This window comes from Branchiostoma belcheri, unplaced genomic scaffold, assembly GCF_001625305.1.
Source record: "Branchiostoma belcheri isolate BF01 breed outbred unplaced genomic scaffold, Haploidv18h27 scaffold1, whole genome shotgun sequence".
NCBI lineage: Eukaryota > Metazoa > Chordata > Leptocardii > Amphioxiformes > Branchiostomatidae > Branchiostoma > Branchiostoma belcheri.
The window spans coordinates 7,373,788-7,396,545 of record NW_017802379.1 but is presented as its reverse complement, the minus strand read 5'-3'; the positions used below and the strand labels follow the sequence as shown (position 1 = coordinate 7,396,545).

General features: G+C 40.3%; 1 protein-coding gene across 1 annotated transcript in view; it reads left to right on the top strand.

The window, feature by feature from the left end:
* Nucleotides 1-21,496, top strand: part of LOC109463218 (ubiquitin carboxyl-terminal hydrolase 32-like) — a 37,372-nt gene extending 15,876 nt beyond the window's left edge. The window contains exons 11-39 of the mRNA XM_019759951.1: nt 791-868; nt 1,331-1,414; nt 1,607-1,668; nt 1,843-1,948; nt 2,545-2,937; nt 3,277-3,417; nt 3,980-4,121; nt 4,478-4,632; nt 5,138-5,219; nt 5,835-5,912; nt 8,776-8,914; nt 9,380-9,485; nt 9,639-9,742; nt 10,298-10,367; nt 10,532-10,706; nt 11,298-11,449; nt 12,250-12,415; nt 12,635-12,749; nt 13,363-13,579; nt 14,452-14,642; nt 16,015-16,101; nt 16,589-16,709; nt 17,317-17,508; nt 18,019-18,325; nt 18,959-19,080; nt 19,944-20,239; nt 20,609-20,786; nt 20,932-21,024; nt 21,236-21,496. Coding sequence (XP_019615510.1) covers nt 791-868; nt 1,331-1,414; nt 1,607-1,668; nt 1,843-1,948; nt 2,545-2,937; nt 3,277-3,417; nt 3,980-4,121; nt 4,478-4,632; nt 5,138-5,219; nt 5,835-5,912; nt 8,776-8,914; nt 9,380-9,485; nt 9,639-9,742; nt 10,298-10,367; nt 10,532-10,706; nt 11,298-11,449; nt 12,250-12,415; nt 12,635-12,749; nt 13,363-13,579; nt 14,452-14,642; nt 16,015-16,101; nt 16,589-16,709; nt 17,317-17,508; nt 18,019-18,325; nt 18,959-19,080; nt 19,944-20,239; nt 20,609-20,786; nt 20,932-21,024; nt 21,236-21,406 — 4,323 coding nt within the window. The 3' untranslated portion in view covers nt 21,407-21,496. The remainder of the gene's footprint in view (nt 1-790; nt 869-1,330; nt 1,415-1,606; nt 1,669-1,842; nt 1,949-2,544; nt 2,938-3,276; nt 3,418-3,979; nt 4,122-4,477; nt 4,633-5,137; nt 5,220-5,834; nt 5,913-8,775; nt 8,915-9,379; nt 9,486-9,638; nt 9,743-10,297; nt 10,368-10,531; nt 10,707-11,297; nt 11,450-12,249; nt 12,416-12,634; nt 12,750-13,362; nt 13,580-14,451; nt 14,643-16,014; nt 16,102-16,588; nt 16,710-17,316; nt 17,509-18,018; nt 18,326-18,958; nt 19,081-19,943; nt 20,240-20,608; nt 20,787-20,931; nt 21,025-21,235) is intronic.
* The last annotated feature ends 1,262 nt before the right edge of the window (nt 21,497-22,758 follow it).

The window sequence follows — 22,758 nt, the reverse complement described above, 5'->3', positions numbered from 1 at the left end:
GATAGGAAAGAAAGGTGTACAATATGGACCAGAGCTTTGTGTTGTTGTGGCTCACTTAACACAATTTGCTTCACTTTCTTGTGATATTGCAATGTATAGGTACATGTATGTGGTTACTCAGGCTATTCCAAATGTTTGATAGTACATCACAAGTGATGCACTATCTTTATGTTTATCTGAATATGTTAAGCATATAGTTAGTAGTAGTACTGTAGTTACTGTTACAGTAGTAGACTGGTTTATTTGATCTTAGCAAAAGATATACATGCCTCCTGGCAGCTGAGGAGGGCTGAATTGTGAGGCTATTTACAACAACAAAGGGACAGCAACAAAGTGGAGGCTAAAAAATCTACTTCCTTACATCCACTTGGCCTTGGAGATTAGAAATTGAGCCAGCTGTACATGCTTTTACTAGTGTGTACACCAGGGGTTTACCGTCAACCCCAGGTCAACCCAATTCGTTTGGCGAAAATTGATGTTGGCACGTTCCTTGAAATCAGGTTTTCCACTGTATTCAAGTAAAGAAATGTGTGGGCCCACGCATTTGGAAAAGACGCTGTGCGCTTGAAAAAAACACTGCACTGTGGCTTATTGAAATTTTTTCTCTGTCTCTAACCATGATTTTTGCTGTCAAGGTTGACGGTAAGGACTTAAATTTTTACTGTACGACGCGACAAAATACGGTCGTTTGACAGTAAAACGGGTGCTGGCTAAAGCCCTGATGTACATGTATACTGAACAATGTTACCCTGTTGAAGACCAACCCAGATGTATCTGTGTGTGTACACAGGATCCAGACATGAATAAGACCCACTGGAAGGCTGAAGACATAGTGAAAGACATCCTCAAGACACATGACACAGACCAGGTAAGAATACGTACAATTGTAAACAAATTAGGCAAAACTAGACAATTTTTCTGCCAGACATAGAAAAAATGCACAGATGAATATTTTAAATTCCTGAATAAACACAAGGAATTTGTTACCCAAGCAACTGGATAGTTTTGAAAACTGTCAGATGTTTCACCTAGCATCCACTACTTTTTGTCAGTGAATGTAAGCTACTCGAAACATTCTGATGTTTTCAAAATCTATCCAGTTAATTGCTTTAGTAATAATTTCCTTGTGTATCTCATTACCTGGATGTCTAACCTTCATCAGCATTCCTGAAAAAAGTTAATGCGATTGTGTCTCATAGTTTATTGGATAAAACGGTTAATATTGTTTGAGATTTCTATTTTAAGAAAGCTACAGTCTTACTCTGAAACATCCCTAGTAGTAAGGAGTAGTAGTCAATGTAAAATAATGACACTGTGTTCTGTCCACTAGGATGGCTGTATCACTCTGGAGGAGTATCAGATCTGGTCCATGGGACATAGGCTGCCCAATGATCTACTCAAGCTCTTGTTTCAGGTAAGTGATGATCTAACACTACGGTTCTAGGTTAATCTGCCATCAGCATGTCTTTTAATGCAATTTGGATTTGACTTTACACACAGAATTGTGTCAATTTTGTTTGTATATTATACAGTGCATCAGTGTCAATATTCCTGTTCTGATATCAGAATGATGCTTTGACATTTGACATTTTGTTAATACATGTAGGTATGCCACATAGTGTTGGGATTGAGACCAGCCTGGTCTGAAGAAGAGGGAGAAATTGTCAGGTTTGTATTTCAACAAAACCATACGTTTTGAGATGTTTAGAAAGTATATCATCTAATGAAAGTACATTTTAGGGCTTGGAACCTACAGTACATGTAGCATGACTTTTGTAATGCGTTTCTTTATTTATAAACTTAAGACCAATTCTTGAAACAGTATTTTTTTCCTGCTTGCAGGGGTTGGTTGGACCGGGAAGAGAGAAAAGGTCTGAGGGATAAGGACACCTGGTACCTAGTATCCATGGCTTGGTGGAAAAACTGGTGTGAATTCACACACTACCAGGTGATTTCAACTTTGCCTCCTTCTTATACAAACTTGGAGTAATAATGTATTTACCTTGAATTCACAGAATGAAAACATGTTATTTTTGCTCATTTTCTTCTTCCTCTTCTTCTTCTAACAAATAAAGTCAATTACCTGGACCAGACATCTGTCACCATGGTAACTGGTGCTGTAGCAGACACTCTGTGGTGTTGGATTGCATCATGTAGCAGGACAGAGTTGGAGGTGCTGGTCACCATAATGTAATGAATAAGACCCTCCAACTCTGTCCTGCTACATAATGTACTCCAACACCACGGGTATCTGCTACAGCACCAATTACCATGGTGACAGACGTCTGGTCCAGGTCATTGACTTTATTTGTTAGGAGAAGAAGAAGAGGAAAAAGATGAAGAAACTGAGCAAAAACAACTTTATAAACAGTATGAATTTTCTTTCTCAAACGTTACCTTAAAGTTTCTAGTTATCTTTACGTTTTGCTTTTTTCAAGTTTCAGTCTTCAACAGCATTAATCTCACCACAATTCATTGATGTTGTGACTTTTGAAGTGTTTTAATTTGCATTGCTTGATGTGCAGACATTTCATCCTATTTCAGGGAAGGTCCTACAACAATGGGTGGGACACTTCCTCAAACAGTTCCTCAGGCAGCCTCCCTCCCCACCACTTGAATGGTCTGGCCCACGCCTGGGACGAAATCAGCGAAGAGTTCTCCCAAGACGAGGCCTCGCGAACCAGCGGCTTCTACAGCGAAAGCTCGTCCGCGGTCGAGAGCTTGCGTGGGAACGGAACCCTGAACCATGTTGCAAACCACGTTGGAGATGCGGACTCCAGAAGGACCAGTTCAGTTAGCTCAGGGAGTCGAGCGAGCACCATGTCCAGTGAAGGAAGAGGAACACTACCGAGAAAACACCCCGCACCCAACCCCTTACCTCCCCAGAACCCTGGAGCCATCGATAACACTCCACTCATCATACCAGAAACTAGAAAGGTGCGAAAATATATAAAGAAACTTACCCTAGAAGCATTCAGTATCTTAACCTTTGCTTGATTTGTTATATTTCACTCCATCTCATAGATATGTATAAAATATACATTGTTTTCATGGGTATTGGGGTATTGAAACACTTGATACTGGAGAGCACTACATGGAAAAGGTTGAATCAGATATAGAACAGTCCATTTTAGAGATGGAGTGAAATATGCTGTATTTGCTCCGGAGCAAATATCTGCTTTTCTAGTACATCTGTCTTTCTAAGTGTTAATAGGTGCTTTGCATTTTTTCCACTGGTGATATGCAACAATCCTGTCTTGTGGTTGGTTGACACAGGTTATGATGTTGACCAATGAGGGCGGCCGTTTGAAGCGTGACAGAATCCTGATCAGGGGGCGTGACTATGAACTTCTCCCGGAGCCGGTGTGGCGGGCCCTGCAGAACTGGTACGGCGGTTCCCCTGCACTGCCCAGAACGGTATGTCTTTGTCTCATCAGTTTGTTTGTTAACTTTTGTTTATTTGCATTTCTTACTTCAATTGGAAAACCACCTCACTTTGTAAGGTATCAAACTGCAAAATGTTTGAAGTATTACAAATTGGAATTATGTAACATAATAGTCTTTAAGTTTTTGAATGTTTGCACCAGCCAAATTAGCTCAACATTTTTGGTAGCTATTCTCCCTTTGGTCATTAACATGGGGCGATTAACATGTGAGTAATAAAGTAGGTATATCTATAGGCATTTTGTATATGTATGTATTGCCATCATAACAAGTTACAATTAGTACATTGTACTAATTCACACATTACCGTCACACAATAACACAAGGTAGCCACAGAGCACCATACGTAAGATACATGGTAGACATTTAATAAACAACATTACAAATTCTGAAATAAAAGAAGTACTGTACAACAGATTCTGAAGTATTTCAGTGTTGAGACATGTGGGTACAAGCCTTTAGAATCTTTTCTTCTCAGCCAAACATCGCCATTGAAACCCATTGTATCTTAAATTGGTCTCCTTGCATGTTCCAGGTGATAATTCCCAGCCATGGGGACCCCTCGGCAGAACTGGAGCTGTACCCCCTCAGCATACGGCTGCTCCGACACCAGGCCCCCCAGACCAGGGCAGGGGCACCGGGGGTCCAGCTGGGGGGGTTTCACTTCGGCCCTGGAGGTACGTACTTTTGAATAGTTCTGTGTACCAGTTTGCTAGACCGGTTCCAGACTTGTAAAACTGTTTAGGTTCAAGTCCCCAAAAAAAAGAACTTTGGGAAGCAGTTCTGGCCCCCCAAAAATTATGTCACATTTCCCTTTTCATTCTGAACTACCTAAAGCCTTCCATAGCTCGAAAAATTTGCACTGCAAAGCGAAGAAAACCATGAACATGATTTGGGTTTACTTAGATGACAGACTCTGAATGACATTTTAAGTTTGCCCGTCATCTTTGCTGTTCTCACTTGACCAGGCCTTATGACACCATATACACCTCTGGGTGGGTCATTAACCCTTAATTGTCACTTCTATACTCAGGTATCACAGGCCCAATGAACACCACCCCCCGCCGTTATCTAGCGTATGTAGCAGCCTTCAGCAGAATGACCACCCTGAAGCTGATGTACCAGTACCTGTGCAACCGCCTGCGAATCCGGGAGGATGACATGAGACTCTGGAACTTTAAGGATGAGGTGAGAAATTCAATATCTTTTTAGTTAGTCTGCCATTTGACCTGCAGTGGCATTCAAGTGAAGCGTGCAGATCATTCTAGTTATGTGTAAAAAATTTCCTGGCAGCAGATAAGGTTCAAGGAAAAACAAACATTCAAACGAAAAAAAAAAACGTTGAAATGAATATTAGACATCCAGGTAAACAATATTCAAAGACAATTCAAACTATACTACTGGATAAATAACAGAGATAACTTACGGATGTTTTGACGACTCTTCTTCAGCGTCACTAAAATGAGCTGAGAGAACCAGTCAACACTTGAAAGAACTGGAAAAAACTGGAAAAATCCAGTTGAACAAGACTAACACTCCTGAGTGTCACTGGTATCACTTGAAACATAATTTATCCAATAGTAGAGTTTGAATTGCCTTTGGAAGCAAAAAATAAACTGTAAAAAAAATCCACTGTGAGAGCTTGAGAGCTACTGAGCTGAACTCCTCAAGTTCACTATTGCCTTTGTTGCAGAGCAATGCCTATCTCCTTGAAGAAGAGGACCACACCTTAGAGATGTTGGGGGTTGAAGACAATCAGCAGATCCTTATAGAAGGTAACCAACCTTTGGATGTTATTATACGATGCTATACTTCATTGTGTACATTTGGCATTAATATCTACTGATGACTTTATACAATGTAGGTCTTTGCAGGTAAGGAACAATAACTACATGTAGTTGACAGCCCTTATTTCAAAGGCATCCTAATATTTATTGAAAGTAATTTCAGGGCAGCAAAACAAAAAAAAACTATTCTGGATGAGGAAATCTGATATTAACATTTACTGCCATTTCTTAGCACATTCAGGTATCAAGCATTTGCAGTAGCTCATTAAAAACAATCTGTGTGTGGAGTCTCTTTATTTTGGGGGTACCACCCATAAATAGCTAGAACCAGCCTATGATACAAAACAAGTAACTGTTTTTGGTCAGTGACATCATGTTTTTGCCTAAGGCCTACAGATATCAATATGCTATAGGATAAGATTGATTCAGTTTACTACTGTAAATATAGAATGAACAGAAAATCAACTTTGAAAATCCAGTATTGCCGCCCTGAAATTGGATTGGGTGCCTTTAAAAATAACCTAAATCAACAAGGTTCTGCATAAGATTCTGCAGACATCACGATGAAAAACAAAATAAACACGACACTTTCTGTTTCTCCAGTCCGTAACAAAGACATGAGCTGGCCAGAAGAGATGTCTTCTTTAGCCAACCAGAAGAGTCGAATGGAGAAGAAGCAAGGTCAGAAGATTTTCCATATTTTTATTTATTGGTTTGGCTGTTCAACCCTCACAGCCAGGGCAGCCCAACGTTAACTAGCCTGTGGCTATTACAAAGGGCTTGCCCTGCTGACAAGACATGACAAAACATTACAGCAACATATAACTGTCTTTAATTGTCTGCTCTTTCCATTTTAACTCCCTCAAAGACAGGGCAGTGATTCAGTTTGCTTCCCTGACTTTCAACTGCACAGTTTTTGCTGATGATATGAACAATCATGTATACTACATAATTTTATTGACAAGATTAAACACAGCTGTCCAATTTATTTACATGTATCCCTGTAACTACTAAGTCCACATATTAACTGTTGTCACATACTTCTATGATTTCTTACTCTCTGCTTTGTACACAGCACAACTCTCTGACCCTCTCTGTTCTAGTGTTTCTCTAAGAATTCTGTCCCTTTTCTGCAACTTCCAGCATCAACACAAACCTTATAAAATTGTGAACTGAAAGGTGTCATGTTTTTTTCTATCACTCTTCCAAAAACTCAGCATAAAGATTTACCACATCTAAACATATATTTCTTTTGTCTTCTAAACATTTCTTGACTCCATGCAAAGCATGCTGATATGATTTGTTAGAAGCAAAATCATTTGTATTTGATTGCTTCAGTCTGATGAATAACTTTAATTTGCAAATCATGTTTTGCAAGTCATGTCATTTTGTACAGAAATTGTCTCTGCAAAAGAATGCATTTTATAAGATTGTTGAAAAAAAAGCAGAATTGAAATTGAAATAGAATTAGATTTGACCTTGAAAGAGATTTGACCTTCAAAGAGGGAGTGTTTGACCCAGATTCTGGGCACATGTACCTCCACACTTACACCCCCCACCCCCCCCCTGACTGCTGTTCTCTATCCTCCCACCTCTGCACGCAGCCATGGAATCAGCTGGTCTGTCTAATCTGGCTAAGATCCTCTACCGAAACTCAGGTGTGTTCCCATGCTAACTGTGTACCTGTGTGTGGAACTCCCTGCTGCCCCCCTCCCCACCACACCATGGCGTTATATCATACAAGCTATATTTTGCTGATTCACAGAAATGCTGTGTTTCCGGTTTCCCCAATCTCCAAGCAGATCATATGGTGGCAAGGCAGTATCCATTGGCCAGAGGAGTGTCCATTAGCCACCACATGGCCGTGCAAACTCCTCTGGCCAATGGATACTGCCTTAGAACCGAGGTATATGCTTAGAGATTAGGTTTTCTAACCTACCATAGCAAAACCGTAGCCTTTTTTTGATCGACTGCTGGTATGGCCACAAAAGTTTTGATCATATGGATCATTCCAAACCCTCTGATGAAGTCTGAAATGTCATTTAACGCTTTTTCAGAAAAAAAATTTTCCTTTAGTAAATTAGTGAAAATTATATTTGTCCACAAACATACAGGTGTCCTTGATATAGTCTTGATGCATCAATTGTTAAATTCTATTTGTTGGATCATTTAGCTGGAATCTAAAGAAAATTTAAAAAGAAGAAAATCCATACCAGGTATGGATTTTCTTTTTAGATTTTCTTTCTATCGATCCTAGATTTTACAGGACTGACATCAGAAACACAGCTTTTAATTTTTCTAGGCCTTAGCAGCTTTTTTCTTAACATTTCTTTGCATTGCAGTGTTGTTATCAAAGTCAATTTATTCCCACACCACTTTTTAACTTTGAAACTCAATTTTGTGATGGTTACAATAGGTTGAAATTAAGTCATATTTTGCTTTCTGCTTGCTAAATGCACCATCTTAATTTATTAATTGTAGTTACCCTCATTTACCATTAAAAACACAATCTAACCTGCAACCATTCCAATAGACCACCTATATTCCTCATATTTGAACTAAAGGAACATTTTGTAGGCCACAGGTCTCTCAAACTTGTGTACTAGTTGGTTTTCAAAGGCTAGATGTGATTCTGTGACTGTGTTGTGGTGTGTGTGTGTTTGTGTGTGTTATATGTTGTCTTTCCGTCCTTCTTCCAACATATCATAAACTTCTACATCTGCACAGTAGTTTTATCTTTAGCAAATTAAACTATTTTGGGGCTGTTGGGATGCATTTGATATAGACTGATGTGATTGCCATTGGCTGTGTTGTTCATATAAGCTCAGTTGTACACTTTGCACTATATGCACAATGTATTTTCTTGAGTTCCAGTTCCTTTATTTTGGCTGACAAATCTTTAAGTGCCGCTTTAACTCAGAGCTACCAGCTTAAAGGGAAAAGTCAGCCAATGGAATGGCTTGGAACATTTCTTGATGTCCAGATGCAGTTAGAGCCATTGATGTTGTTACAGTAGCATATGTCATTTTCATTGTTTTGATGCGATATGCATGTACAGGTACATGATTGTACATGTACCAACCAATTAAGATGTTTTCACATAGATCATAACACTGGTCACTTTATTATATAACTGTGGCTTGGAATAGCTGATTAATTTACAATGTCTGTTGTTGGCTTATCTGAAACAAGTCAGTAATAAACTAAAAGATATTTTTTTAAGATACCAATTGATACGAAAAGTTGAGCACGGATTCAAATAAATGGGGTTCGTGGCAAGTTTCCAGTGCTACAGTGACCAGCATTATGTGATTTGGATAGATACTGTTATTCCTTCTTACTTTCATGGTTCTGTTATGTTCACATTAATTCATGACCATGGTAACTTCTGTACCATGAAATTATCATTACTGTTATCAGATCAATCGTGAAGATTAAGTTTTGCAAACATGTCCATTTGTTCCAAGTGAATAACTAAGTAACAACATAGTAACAGAACCATTTTGCAAGCGTCTAATGCTCCGTGACTGTGTCCCATGTGTAGCTGCTGCAGAGAAAGGTGCCACAGGCCTGAGTAACCTGGGGAACACCTGCTTCATGAACTCTGGGCTGCAGTGCATCAGTAACACCCACGCTCTGACAGAGTACTTCATCTCAGGCAGGCATCTGTATGAACTCAACACGTAAGTTCTTTTGTACAGAGTTTAATAGTATTTTTGGTGTTGAACCTTTTAGCTCCATGATTGGGTACAGGCATCCGAAGCAATTTCAGGGCAGCAAAACTGGGTTTTCTAAGTCAAATTTTTTTGTCATTCTTTTAATATCAATGGTAGATTGAATCACTCCTATCCCACAGCATAGTGATATCTGTGATGCAAAAATGTGACTTCACTGATGGAAGTTTGCTTGTGTGTAGATATGTACTAAATATTGTACATTTGGGAATTCATCTATAGCAGCGACACCTGTGCTGCAATGCAATGTGAACCAGTTAAAATTGCCCTGACCAAAACGTCGGCTGAATAAAATACTTGGTTGGGTAAAAAGAGTCTCTTTACTCAGTTATCCTAATCCCATGTTTTATATAGCCCATGTGTACCATGGTACATTATGTATTGCATTAATAGTTTGTTTTCTTGATGTCCTAGAATAAACCCCCTCGGCATGAAGGGCCACATTGCGCGGAGATATGGGGACTTGGTGCAGGATCTCTGGAGCGGCACCTCCAAGACAATCGCTCCTCTCAAGATGAGGGTAAGAAAGACAAGGAAAACTTGTAAAACAATCATTTAAATAGCTTTCAGATCAGTATACATATACCATCACATTTGCTTTGATTGTCAAAGGTAGCACACCAAAGGCTACATGTCATCCTAAGTTTTTGACACAGGTACTTTTGTTTTGCAGTGGACAATAGCAAAGTATGCCCCGAGATTTAACGGCTTCCAACAGCATGACTCGCAGGAGCTCCTAGCCTTCCTACTGGATGGACTACATGAGGACCTCAACAGGTAGGATCATCAGGCAAAAAATTATTATACCTAGGGGAACATGACTGAGTCATTGGGATATATGTTTTTTTAAATTATGTACATTGTAAAATATGTTATTGATTTAGATGTGTTTTGTGACTTTGACAACTATGTATGTTATATGTATTGTCTGTATGAATGAATACCAGGAAGACTAGCGGTGGACCCTAGCTAGCTAGCCCCTAGCTAGGGTCCACCGCTAATGGTTATTCTAATAAAGTTTCAAAGTTTCATATGTTTATGGGGATGCATGTACATGCATGTGTTGAAGAGCACAACCTCCTAGAATGGCATGACAATGAAGATTTGATTTCATACCTTTGAGATTGAGAACAGTCTCGATCATCAGTAAATTGAAATGAACGTATTAGAATCTTGGAGTAATGATTTAGGAAATAAAATACACTGTATACATTTGTTTGAATTCCCATATCAAAGATTTTAGCCTCATAAAAAAAAAAACAGTGCACATGAACTATTGAAAGACTATGTGAATGGACTGTAGATTGTGAATGATGTTATTTTGTATTACAGAGTACATGAAAAGCCATATGTTGAACTGAAGGACAGTGACGGGAGACCAGATGAGGAGGTTGCCAAAGAGGCAAGTGCTTATATTACCCATTCTTTTCCTTTAACATTTTTCATTCCATAGAAACATAAGTTAAGATTTTTACATCCCTTGAGATTTAAGTGATTTGGGTTTATGTTTTGGTTCTATGGATAGTTTTTCTTAGAAATCTGACTTAATCTATCCCCCTTGCTCAGGCCTGGGACAACCATTTGATGCGGAACCGCTCCATTGTGGTGGACTTGTTCCACGGGCAGCTGAAGTCACAGGTCAGCTGTCTGCACTGTACGCACGTCAACGTTCGCTTCGACCCCTTCAACTTCATGTCCCTCCCCCTACCCATGGACAACGCCATGTACGTGGAGGTCACAGGTCAGTCAACTTCCAGTTTTGAAAACAAACAAATCCAGGTGATTATCATGAAAGTGTTGGTAGTAATCATAGTAAAATGTTGAATTTTATTCAAACACAAGGCGACAGTGTTCATTGAAAATTTGATCCCTGTGTAAACCTTGTGTTGGAATAAAATTCAACATTTTACCAAAATCCTGGTGATGTATAATGCATGTGTATCGACCTTGCCTCAGGACCAAGACGTTGGGAGCTTGAATCCCGGCTGTTGTCACTCACCCCACATGCATGCTATTAGAAAGGGTCATGGTCGTTAGGACAAGATGTTAAGCTGTGTTCCACTGTTCATCGAACTTGCTGGGAAGAGCTATTTTTGGAGCAATCTCCTTGATACAATGAACCTGTAAATAGCGTCTGTCTTCTCTGTCACGACCAGTGGGAGATTAGCTCTTTAGTGAGCTAAAACTGGATCGAGATCACTTTCCTTTATAAGAAATGCTACCTGACATTTTGCTAGCAGTAGAGGTACAGTTTATCATCATATAATATTTTGTATAAAGGTTTTAGGCATCAGATCCTAGTTTGTGACAATTTTTCTCCACTCTCCACTAGTGATGAAACTGGATGGCAGTGTTCCTAATCGGTACGGTCTCCGACTTAATGCTGATGAGAAGAACCTTGTGTTGAAGAGACAGTTGGGGGAGCTGTGTGACATCGATGTGAGTCAGCTGCTGTTACTGGAGACCTTCGGAGCCACAATCAAGGTGAGTGTTTCATAAAAAATCTAAGAAAGCTTAGAGGTGCAAAAGCATGTATCGGTACCATACGATGCGCCTGTCCTTGGTGCTGAATTATGTATCAGTACCACATACTGTACTATAAGTACCACACACTGTCTGTTCTTGGTACTGAATCATGTATCAGTACCACACACTGTGTCTGTCCTTGGTGCTGAATCATGTATCAGTACCACACACTGTGTCTGTCCTTGGTACTGAATCATGTATCAGTACCACACACTGTTTCTGTCCTTGGTACTGAATCATGTATCAGTACCACACACTGTTTCTGTCCTTGGTGCTGAATCATGTACTAGTATTGTACTATTATACTGTACTATTAGTATCACATACTGTGCCCTTGGTGCTGAATCATGTATCAGTACCACGCACTGTATTATAAGTACCATACGTTGTGTCTGTCCTTGGTACTGAATCATGCATCAGTACCACACACATTGTACTATTAGTACCATATGATGTGTCTGTCCTTTGTACTGAATCATAATCAGTACCATAGACTGTACTATCAGTACCACACACTGTGTCTGTCTTTGGTGCTGAATCATATAATATCAGTACCATACACTGTGCCTGTTCTTGGCCGTATCAAAACAGTTATGATAAGGAAAGATATGTGCTGCTATGTAACTCCAAATGGCTTTTATACCAGGTACAGATACATACAAGTGTATTGTGGCCTCAAATAGCAAGCTATGGCATACTTATGTAAAATTTCCCCAACATTTTTTGTTAAATAAAACATGCCAACCCTTTCATTTCAGAGTTTCCCATCAGACGGCCAGCGAGTGAGATCAGTACTTGGAGGAAACCTGTTCGCCTATGAGATCCCTCCAGCACAGGACAGCAGCACGGAAGAAGAGAACGAAGGAAAGGCGGTAGAGATGAGTGAAACCAGCAAACCTCAGTGCAATGGAACTGTCATGACAGGTGAAGAAAATTTCTGATGTTAAGAAAAAGAAAATGTTATTACGTATGTTATGTTTAAGGCATTCAATGCATATTCAGGGTGGCAAAACTGGATTTTCAAAGTCAACTTTCTGGTCATTCTTTTAATGTAGTAAGTTGAATCAACCTATCCCGTAGCATACTGATATCTGTGAGGCAAAAATGTGATGTCTGATGTTTTTATTTCTCGTGGCCTTCTAGGTGCAGGTGTTGCAGTGCAGCCGCTCCCCCCTGTAAATATACCCCCCGTGAACGATGATACTTCTCTGGCTTCAAGTAACAACACTCAGAAAGGACCTGCTGCTAGTCTCAACAGGTTAGGCATTTGCTGTTACATACACAGGGATGGAAAACCTTTTTTTTTTTTTTGCATACCTGCACTGGTGCAAGTAACATTGAAAATTACCTGCACCAGACAAATTTTACCTGCACCACTCAGAATTGAGGAGGAATGGATCATGCTAAAAACTGTAATTAGTGTAAAGAAGCCATTGCCACTATTTCTCAATGCAGCAAATAAAATTACACATATAAACCCAGTACATGGACCAGTGCAGGTTAGGTGCAGGTAGACATCAGAAATATCTGCACAGCCCCAATTTTACCTCCACTAAGGTGCATATGCACCCAATATTTTTGGCTTTGATACAAGTAAATGTACAGGAACTTGTGTGTAGTTGTGATATATAAATTTAAAGAACTATGTGGGCCATAAGGGACTCTTCTTTGCTTTTATGTGGGCCATAAGACACTCTAAACAGAGACACTTCTTTGCTTTGTAAATAATTACATTTATTTACTAGTACAAACAGAACATACTTGGGAAGAACAAACAACATGTCTTGAGGAAAAATACTATTCTTAATGTGATGTGGAATTGAAGACCATATTGTATTTCTACAACCTACATTATCATATCATACATACAGGAGCACCAATGGAAGCCAGCAGCTTCCCCCTAGACAGGGCACCCTCCGACGCACCACGCACCTCCCCGCAGTAAACGGTGACGCCGGGTACACGCTGAACCAACCGGGCAGCGGGAGACATAGTCGCCAGCCAAGCAACGCCAGTACCAGTACCACTAACTCTGTCAACGGGCAGTCCGGATTCAACGGCTTTGTTGTTGCATTACACAGGAAAATGGTGGGTGAACCAAGTCAATGCATCAGTGGTAGAGATTTAAAGCAAGTTTTGTAAAAACGTTCAATTGCTATTGTATGGAAATCAATGTCCTAGCCAACTTGAATTTTTCTCTGTCACCACAAGTTTGTTTGACATAACACCATGTTCAGCAACAATCCTGATGAAATCTTGACCCTTTGAAATGCTCTTTCCTCCATCTTGACGGGAAAACTTTGCTGGTAGACTAAGCTAGGTTTAGTGACATCTCTTTCCATATCTTTACAGTAATAGTAACTGTTTCATTACATAGCTATTTTTGTCCATTAAAGATGATGTCATTAGTGGCAAAAAGACGAGTGCTGGCTAGAACACTGAGGGGAATTCATGCAATGTACATGATAGCAATAATATATGAGGGAATAAGGCTGTCCTGTTTTTTTAAGGGTATTAATATTGTCCCACCCCTAAACTACCTACCAAATATCGTGAAGATTCTTTTTTTTTTCTATGTCAACTGTCACTCAGCATTAGCAGCAGGACTGCCGAGACAGAACGCTGTCAAAGTTTTGCGCTGAGGAAAGAATTATTGCACCACATCCTGAGTTGTAATCATTCGAAAAATTGCAAACCCCCTCAGGGATCTCCCCAGAAATTTAGGACAGAATGGAGGAGGGTGCGAAATATCGGTAAATTTGACCAAAGAACCCTGGAAAAGGGTGTAAAAACACTAGTTTTGAAAATTAACAGGGTGGAGCTGAGATGAGGACTGGGTGGAGGAGCTCCACTGCTCCATTGTTTAGGGAGGTCCCTGCCCCTATACATGTTTATGGTGTGCCTAACACATAACCCTCTTGTCAGAGGTAATAATGGTTCTTGTATGGTTCTGTTTACAGATCCGTATGGACGTGTACTTCCTGTCGTCCCAGAAGAGCCGGCCGTCTCTGTTCGGCACACCCCTGATCCTGCCCTGCGGGGTGTCGTCCCTCCAGCAGGACCTGTACCAAGCCATCTGGACACAGGTCTCACGATTGGTCAGCCCCCTGCCGCCCTCCGAGGGGGGGCGGAGCAACCACGCCCAGGACTGGTAGGTTCCACTCCAGGGCTGGGAATACTGGGTGTAATTGTGCACCTTAGTGCACCCAAAATTGGACCTGTGCACCCAGTTTTTTTGCACCCAAATATTTTTTTAGGTGAAGCATTTTTGTACATAATATATTAAATGTATACAGGATATTTTTTGGCATCTAAGTATCAGAAAAATGATAAAATCTTTGTTGTTATGTAGACTTTGTAAAGATTTTGAACTTAGCTCCCATTTTAGATTCAAGCTCAGAAGAGGAGCAGTAAGGTCTGTAATTAGGTTTTATTTCAAATGGTGCACCCAAAAATTTGCAGAGGTTTAATTTCTCATCCAGGTTATACAGGGGCACTAAATCAACATTAACTCATTGGCACTACGGCACATCTTACTACCTCTTACTTTTACAGAAAAATAAGCCATTCTTTTATTGGTGGATCCTGACTCTAACAGTGCTGCAACATTCTAACATTCTGACAGAGTCGTTCCAAGCAGTTTATTGTATCTTTGTACTTTTTTCAAAGGTCACGATGTAAAAGAATTACTCAAGCAGGGTGCGCTAAGCACCAGTCCTATAACCGGTAACACAACTTGTTGATTTTTTTGCCTTAAGCTTGCACTTAATTTCACTTTGGTGAGCACTGTGACGTGCAATGTCTTGTCGGTCTGTTCTTATTCTTAAGGTTTAGGAAGGGGTTAAACAGGAATTTTTGGTTAGTAGATAGGAGATTGAAACAAACTGAATAAACTGGTTTAAGGTACATTGTGTAATAGTTAGCAGGAAAATGTCTTGTTTCACCTCTAACTAAATTATTTTTTTGTAGCTGTACTTCATGTTTTTTTGTCTTATGTCATTCAAAATCACATTTGAGTACATACATTTTTGTAGCTGAAAAAAGATAATTATAGAGTACCCATGCATATGGCACATGTAGGCTCTGCACTCACATCAATTGTCATCATGTTTATCTGTATTCCCTGAGGCTTTTAAAATTTACCATGAGTCCCTTTCCTACACCTATACTTACATTGTACACTATAGATGGAGGAAAAAATCTCTGGTGTGTTAGATTACATGTTTTTGCACTATAGAATTATGTGAACTGTCCAAAATACTGTCACAGTGCTTTTATAGTCTTTCACAGTAACTGGTATATGTTGTTACATGTACATCTACATAGGTAATACCTTTATGTAAAGAGATGTATGAAGCACAAATCTAAAAAGAAAACAAATTTACAAAAAAAGAAAATCTATACCTACCAGCCCTAGTTTTTCCAGGACTGATACTGGAAACACAACAATAATTTTCCTAGACCTAAACATGTTAACTGTTCTGATATTGATGCAGGCATGTTTTTTGTGTGTTTTGCTGCAGTGATGATAGTCTGGGGTATGAGTACCCATTTGTGCTGAAGGCTGTACAGAGAGACGGCATCACATGTGCCTGGTGTCCCTGGTACAGGTAAGCACACTGAAAACACTCGTATCCAAGTCATGAAGTAACAAGCAGGCTAGAGCTGTGTAATCATTGAGTTCTCGCTACGCTCACTTGGTGGTTTATTCGCTGGTTATCACACTTGACCAGGGATTATACCATATACCCCTTGGGGCCCCATTATTAGCTACACTCCCTGTAGATGCCTGCAGTTTGTGTTGCATGATCCAACTGATTTAGGGGATTAAAAAGAATCTTAGGTTTGCTCATGTTTTGTCTGAGAATTTTCCCTAAATAAGAAAAACTTAGCCTTGATTATCAAGTTTATTTAATGTTTCTGTTGTTATCAAAGAAGAACATACATGTATTGAACAGCAGGGATTTGAACTCCCAAACTCTTTTTCCAGAGGGAGGGTGAAAAAAGACTGGACTAAGCATCACAACTTCTGCTAGATTGAGATAACTGAGCCAAGATTAAACTATAACACCATGATGTGCCTTATGTCGTGTGTAGGTTCTGTCGCGGGTGTGTGATAGACTGTACGGAGGAGGAGTTTGCCATGGGCAGTAGTTATGTAGCCATTGACTGGGACCCTACAGCACTGCACCTCAGGTATCAGGAGTCACAGGAGAAGGTAGGTTCACTTCTGAATCAGATGAATTGTTAAAGACATTTACTTGTACATGGTACTTGAACACTTCTCTTGGACAGTAACTTGCTTTCAATGCTTTCGTCTGTCGGCTGCTCAATTAAGTCTACTAAACATCCCTACTGGTCAGTGGTACGGCCATTTTTGTCACAGTGATGCCAGATTTGGACTGAACCATAATGTTGATAGGGGGTCAAAAAATGCTAACTTTTGCCTGTCCTACCAGTGCCAATGTTTATATTCTCAGACTATTACTTAAGCACCGTAATTTTCCCTTTTAATGAATATTTTTAATTGTACATTGGTTTCAATTCATGAAGTAACATGTAACACTGTGATTCACAATCTTGAATAGAATAATCTTAAACAACAAATATTTCATTAGTTTTCTGATACTTAGATGTCAAGGATATACTGTATGCTATACATTTGATTATCTTTATATACATAAACCTACGAAAATATTTGGGTGCCCCAATGCACCCACAAAAAATTTGGGTGTACAGCTCCAACCTTGGCACCCAGTATTTCGAGCCCTGTACGTTAAAAGCCATCCCTCGTTAATGCGTTCTGTACCTCTGTTGTTGGGCAGGTGTTTGAGGAACACGATAGCGTTGCGGCGAGCCGTCGGGCGCAGTCTGAGCCGATCGACCTGGACACGTGTCTGAAGGCCTTCACTAAGGAAGAGGAGCTGGGAGAGGAGGAGCGCTGGTACTGCAGCAAGTGTCAGGAGCACCAGCTGGCAGCCAAGAAACTAGACATATGGAGATTACCTCCCATACTGGTAAGGCTGGGGGGAAAACTTTTGTTTCGTATAACCTGTAAACTGCCTTTGGGGCAGAAGGCCTAGGAAAAAATGTTTCTGGTTTCTCGACTGACCGACCCTAGCAAAACATGCTGACCCTAGCCTTTTTTTTTATCGACTGCTGGAAAGGCTATAAAATTGTTGAAGGGAATGCTATTTTTGGATATCTGAATTTCAAACCCTTTGAAACGTCACTTAATGCAATTTCTGAAGCAATTTTTTAAATTTGGTGACATACTTGCCCACAAGTAAACAGGTGGAAGGGTCCTTGAGATAGTCCTGATTTATTTGTTCAATTGTTTTAGCCTAAATCAAAAAAAAAAAAACTAAAAAAAGAAAACCTTTGGCTACCAATTTTCTATTGGTTACAAGGGAGGCAGAGGGTAGAAGGTTAAAGCTAATCATTACAGTAGAAGTCTACAAAATTATGCATCATAGTCTATTCTACCAAGTTTGTTTGCTGAAGTTATTTTTACCTTTGTACCACAGATTGTCCACATGAAGAGATTCCAGTTTCTGAATGGCCGTTGGTGTAAGTCCCACAAAATTGTCAAGTTCCCCATGAAAAACTTCGACCCCTCCCCATTCCTGGTTCCCCGCGACCCCCAGAAGATCCGCGAGCTGTACAGGAAAGAGCTGGAGACTCACCGCGTACGGACGACGTCGCAGGAGACGTCGGTGTCGACCAGCAGTCTGCACAAGGCAGGGTCGCTCAGCTCGCTGCACAGCGAGGGGTCTCCCACCAAGAGTGGCAAGGGTTCTCCCATCCACAACGGACTCAACTACCTCAAGAAAGGTAGGAAAGCATGAAGAGTACTGTTAATTCATTTGAAGTTGCAGAATTTATTTTCTTAGCACAATGAAATCTGGAGTTAATAGTATTCTTTTAGTACATGGTTGAAACAATAGTAAGGTGTACCAACTGCCAATTTGAAAACAAATATTTGATGAGTTTTTGTATGATATTACAGTACATGATAATATAAAGTTTTTTTATCTTATACATATAGCATTACACCTTTGCTTCTTTCTACTGTGTAAAGTGTTCTAACCAGCCTGAAATTTTTTTCTGTCATTCCAATTTTGTTTTTCCTACTAAGAAAATGTCAAAATCTTGACCCACTAAAATGATATTTTCTGCATTTGGTGGGGCAAATTTTTGGCTGGTAGACCAAGCTTAGCTTAATGACATCTCTTTCCATATGATTACACAAAAATTTCTGCTCATCAAAGATGATGGATAGGCAAATTTTTTGTCCATCACAATCAGCAAAGTTCAATCAAATGATGGCAAGACAGACCCTGGCTACACTAAATGCCCACCAACATGGATACATGTATTAATCAAAAAGAAAAAAATCTTCTCATACCCTTTCTTATACTCCTTGTCTATGTGATATAACCCTGTACTTGATGTTGTTGACTGCAGCAGTGTCTCCCAGACTGAGACGGAAGAAGAACTCGGTAAGCCCCATGCCCAGCCCACGGAACAGTCCCACACCCAGTCGCAAGAGTAGCACGGCTAGCACACGCAGTAACAACAGTAACAAGGCAAGTATATCATTACAGGGCCATACTGTATTATCATGGTTGTGGAAAAAAAATTTACTTGTATAAGGCCACACCAAGTAAATTTTATGGATGACGTCCTTTGGAGACCCTAAATCTAATGCGAGAGGGTGAAAAAAAAACAAGAAGGGCCCTAAAAAACAAGATGCCTAGATTAGAAATATACTATGAGACGACAAATGTTAGGACACGAATTGATTGAGGTGACACAGTGTAACAAGCAAGAAGTCTTTTATTCATCATCAAAACAGCAATAAATCAGGTGGAACCCTGGACAGTGAAAACAGGATGGTAATAGACACTTTCTTCTACGGGTTTCACGTCAATCTGACGACTTGCGGAATTGTCGTGACTCTTTGGTCATAGTTACAGGAAGCGGAATTTCTTTTTTTTTTTCTAGGAACATGCCAAAATCAATCCGCGCGCGGACGTCATCCATAAAATTTACTTGGTGTGGCCTAATACATACAGGATTCGAAACACTGTTTATTCGGTAACATTGAAAGTAACCTGCAGGTAACATTGAAAATAACCTGCACCAGACAAATTTTACCTGCACTAGTCAAAATTTAGGAAGTATGGCCGGATCAGTCTAAAAACTGCTCAAAAACCAATGCCATTACTCTTTTATACTGCATAGGTGGTAAAAGTCATTACAGCAAATAAAAATCCACAAATGCCTATAAACCCAGTACAGAGATCTGTGCATAATGGACATCAGGAATACCTTCACAATACCAACTTTGCCTGTGCAAGTCTGTATACATGCAGGTAGTAGTTTGAGCCCTTGACTTACCAACCCAATGAAGTTGTTGGAATGAATGGAATTTGTCTGTTCCCTACAGGAGGTTGCACCAGAAGGCGTCCCCTGCTACCCTGGGTTCGCGGTCCGTTCCTCGGGGAGCAGCAGTACCATCGACTCCACCCCCAGCGTCTCCCAGACCTCCCTGAACTCCTCCCATGACCCGCCCACCGCCGCTGTCCACAACAACAGCCAGCAGCACAGCAGCACCTGTTCCAGCACCAAGGACAGTGACAGCAGCTCTCACAACGGGCACAGCATCAGTGAAGTGGAGCTTGTCAACGGGATTGGGGACGGGGACGGGAACAGCACAGGCACAAAGAACATCTCCCCAACCAGGTATGGAGTGGTGGAAACTTTGTTTTCACCCTGCAGTTTCTTTAATTTTTGCAAGAAAAATCCATGGCTACATTGTACATTCTGAAGTGCATGACTTGGAAACATTCCACCTCTTTAATCTTTACTGTGCAAGGGAAATACCAGCTGTCAACTGTCAAGGAGGTCATGTAACGAAAAACACCGGTTCCTGTGAAAGCAATTTTTGACTTTCTTCCTCTGGGACAGACTGAAGCCAACCATATCCATTACAACCTGACCTAAGGGCCATGTGGAAACACAGACACACAAACACACAGACATACCAAAAACAATATCTCCATTTTTCACGGAGGTAAACATTTTAGAACACTGTTTCATCCCATTCTTTAGGTGTCGGACCGTAGACGCCACAGATAACCACCCGCTGGTCCATGTGGACAGGGAGTCAGACGACAGCTCAGTGGACAGTCTGGACACGGAGCGCAGTGAGAGGGAGAGGGACCTACAGAGGTGGCTCGAGGGCGCCCTGGACACTGCACACATCAGATATGACCTCTTTGCTATATCGGTCAGTACTGGCATGTGTGTGTACAACATACATGATTTGCATTATAATTTTTCTTAATTTTTTTGAAGTTGAAGGTAAAAATAGTGCTCTGCTGAAAAGATACTGTAGACCTGTTGGTCATTTCTTGTTGGATCTGTTGTTACAGTGTCACACAGGGATCCTGGGAGGTGGACATTATGTATCTTATGCCAAGAACCCCAATGGGAAATGGTACTGCTACAATGACAGCAGCTGCAAGGTAGGTGGTCACGTACAGCTTAATTTGATTACACTATTCCCAAAAGTGAATTTTGAGCCCTAGAGTGCTGTCATATGAAAAAGGCCTCGGAAAGTCAGCAAATTTAATCAACTGCCTCTGTTTTCGCCAAAAATTGTATTGAAAAAAGTGTATTGAAGATTTGAAAATTTTTGTTTTCCACTGTAAAACTGAATATTTTTTCTATCCTCAGGAGGTTCACCCAGACCAGATTGACACCGACTCGGCGTACATGCTGTTCTACGAGCGACAGGGTATGGATTACAAGAAATTCCTGCCCGACATTCAGGGCAAGCAGCCTGTCAACACTGACCCCATCGACGACGAACTAGAAAACGAGATGAAGAAATGTGTCATCCAGTGAGCAGCGCATTAAAGGCATCCAATGTGATTTCAGGGCAGCAAAACTGGGGCAATCTTTGCGACATTGACACATACTGCTTCACATTAGCACATTTAAGTCAGTATTTCATACTTTGGGCATTGAAAACTGCAGAAACAAGCCCCAAGATGAGTCTTTTATTTTCTGGGTGGTACCCTAAGAAATCAGCCCAGGGCCCTTCCAGTAACCATTTTCCATCAGAATTTTGAGAATTTTTGCTCCATGAGGGTCAATATACGTTAGGACAGTGTAGTTTCAACTCAGTATGTAGATAAATGACTAGAATATTGGCTTTGAAAAATTGGTTTCCAAGCCCCAAAAACTGCATTGGATGCCTTTAAGAGTGGCTGTCATCTCCAACTCTTTGTGTGTTCATGTGTGCTTCTTGGAGACAGTGGGTACTGAAAGACACTTTCCAAGTGAGGAAATTGTGGAGTTTTTTTCTAGTTTCCAAAATTTGTGTGGAAATGCAACCCGTCTTGAGCTATGATGAACCTTTGAGTTGAGAAAGTGAAGATTTTATCGTCCAGTTGTCATCCATTTGAATGTAAATTTCTAACTTGTGAAGAACTGCTGAAAGGATGGCTGTGGGTGGTTTTGTATTTGTTTAAAGAAAAGTCATGGAAAGAGTTCTGAAAGAGGTTTAAACTTCAGGTTTTAAATGAGCAACGGAATTTGGAGGGAAGAAATGGAAGCATTGAACCAAGGGGATATTTGATCCAATTGCTCAACAAACTTTAATTCTGGACTGATGTTAGCTTTGTTACATGCATGTGAACCACCTTAACAAATTATGTGGCCATAAGTAGAAGATGGCGATGTATTGCTGAACATTTGAGAAGGTTTTTATCTGAGTTTTCTTTTACACATGTTGCTATTGGCCCATTGGCCATGTTACTTCACCAATGAGCATTTAGTTCTGTAGCTCGTGAAAAAGTTTGTCTCCAACATGCTGTAAAACAGAAGTACAATGTACTCATATGAGCTCTATGTTGAATTTTGGGTGTTTTTTACTGTTTGAGAAAGTACTTAAGAGAGTGACTTTGAATTTAGAGAAATCTGGGCAGTTTAGAAAGAGGATTTTTTTGCAAAGAAGGACACAGTATGTGGAAAGACCTTGTAAATGAACAGGTCAGAGAATTGTTCTGATGTGTGTGTATATATAACATTATACTTGAAAATACTGATTGTGAGATACATGTCATTTGTTCAAGCTATGCCCTAACCTCTGATTGGTCCTTACATTTTAAATCAATTATCTAAGAGCCAATCAGGGAGTTGCATGTTGATGTAAGAAAAGGGGTTACATTGAAAATGAACTTCTTGTCATAGTA